The 1,721-nt window shown below is 28.6% G+C and overlaps 1 protein-coding gene across 1 annotated transcript; it reads right to left on the bottom strand.

Annotated features, from left to right (window-relative positions):
- Nucleotides 1–239: 239 nt before the first annotated feature.
- Nucleotides 240–1,571, bottom strand: LOTGIDRAFT_147797 (hypothetical protein; the record flags this gene model as incomplete). Its single annotated transcript, XM_009060839.1, has 3 exons — nucleotides 240–495; nucleotides 832–948; nucleotides 1,429–1,571. 3 exons carry the CDS (start codon nucleotides 1,569–1,571, stop codon nucleotides 240–242), a joined length of 516 nt encoding a protein of 171 aa, XP_009059087.1.
- Between the last annotated feature and the right edge of the window lie 150 nt (nucleotides 1,572–1,721).

Genomic DNA, 1,721 nt, shown 5'->3' with positions numbered 1-1,721 from the left:
GCTGTGATGTAATAGTAGACATTGTGTATATAAAGTTATGATGTAATAGTAGACATGGTGTATATAAAGCTATGATGTAATACAATACATTGTGCATATAAAGCTATGATGTAATAGTAAACATGGTGTATATAATGCTGTGATGTAATAGTAGACATTGTGTATATAAAGTTATGATGTAATAGTAGACATGGTGTATATAAATCTATGATGTAATACAAGACATGGTGTATATAAAGCTATGATGTAATACAAGACATTGTGTATATAAAGCTATAATGTAATAGTAAACATGGTGTATATAAAGTTATGATGCAATAGTAAACATGGTGTATATAAAGCTGTGATGTAATAGTAGACATGGTGTATATAAAACTATGATGTAATAGTACACATTGTGTATATAAAGCTATGATGTAATAGTAAACATGGTGTATATAAAGCTGTGATGTAATAGTAGACTTGGTGTATATAAAGCTATGATGTAATAGTAGACTTGGTGTATATAAAGCATGGTGTATATAAAGCTGTGATGTAATAGTAGCGTGGTGTATATAAAGCTATGATGTAATAGTAGACATTGTGTATATAAAGCTGTGATGTAATAGTAGCATGGTTTATATAAAGCTGTGATGTAATAGTAGACATTGTGTATATAAAGCTGTGATGTAATAGTAAACATGGTGTATATAAAGCTGTGATGTAATAGTAGACTTGGTGTATAAAAAGCTATGATGTAATAGTAGACTTGGTGTATATAAAGCATGGTGTATATAAAGCTGTGATGTAATAGTAGCGTGGTGTATATAAAGCTATGATGTAATAGTAGACATTGTGTATATAAAGCTATGATGTAATAGTAAACATGGTGTATATAAAGCTATGATGTAATAGTAAACATGGTGTATATAAAGCTGTGATGTAATAGTAGACATGGTGTATATAATGCTGTAATGTAATAGTAGACTTGGTGTATATAAAGCTATGATGTAATAGTAGACATTGTGTATATAAAGCTATGATGTATTAGTAAACATGGTGTATATAAAGCTATGATGTAATAGTAGACATTGTGTATATAAAGCTGTGATGTAATAGTAGACTTGGTGTATATAAAGCTATGATGTAATAGTAGACTTGGTGTATATAATGCTATGATGTAATAGTAGACTTGGTGTATATAAAGCATGGTCTATATAAAGCTGTGATGTATTACTAAACATGGTGTATATAAAGTGTTGATGTATAAGTAAACATGGTGTATATAAACCTCTGATGTAATAGTAGACATTGTGTATATAAAGCTATGATGTATTAGTAAACATGGTGTATATAAACCTGTGATGTAATAGTAGACATTGTGTATATAAACCTGTGATATAACAGTAAACATGGTGTATATGATGCTGTGATGTAATTAGAAGACACTGTGTATATAAAGCTATGATGTAATAGTAAACATGGTATATATAAAGCTGTGATGTAATAGTAGACATTGTGTATATAAAGTTATGATGTAATAGTAGACATGGTGTATATAAAGCTATGATGTAATACAATACATTGTGCATATAAAGCTATGATGTAATAGTAAACATGGTGTATATAATGCTGTGATGTAATAGTAGACATTGTGTATATAAAGTTATGATGTAATAGTAGACATGGTGTATATAAATCTATGATGTAATACAAGACATGGTGTATATAAAGCTATGATG

This window comes from Lottia gigantea, assembly GCF_000327385.1.
Source record: "Lottia gigantea unplaced genomic scaffold LOTGIsca_4433, whole genome shotgun sequence".
Classification (NCBI taxonomy): domain Eukaryota; kingdom Metazoa; phylum Mollusca; class Gastropoda; family Lottiidae; genus Lottia; species Lottia gigantea.
The sequence above is the reverse complement of the archived record's forward strand: the minus strand, read 5'-3'. Positions and strand labels throughout refer to the sequence as shown.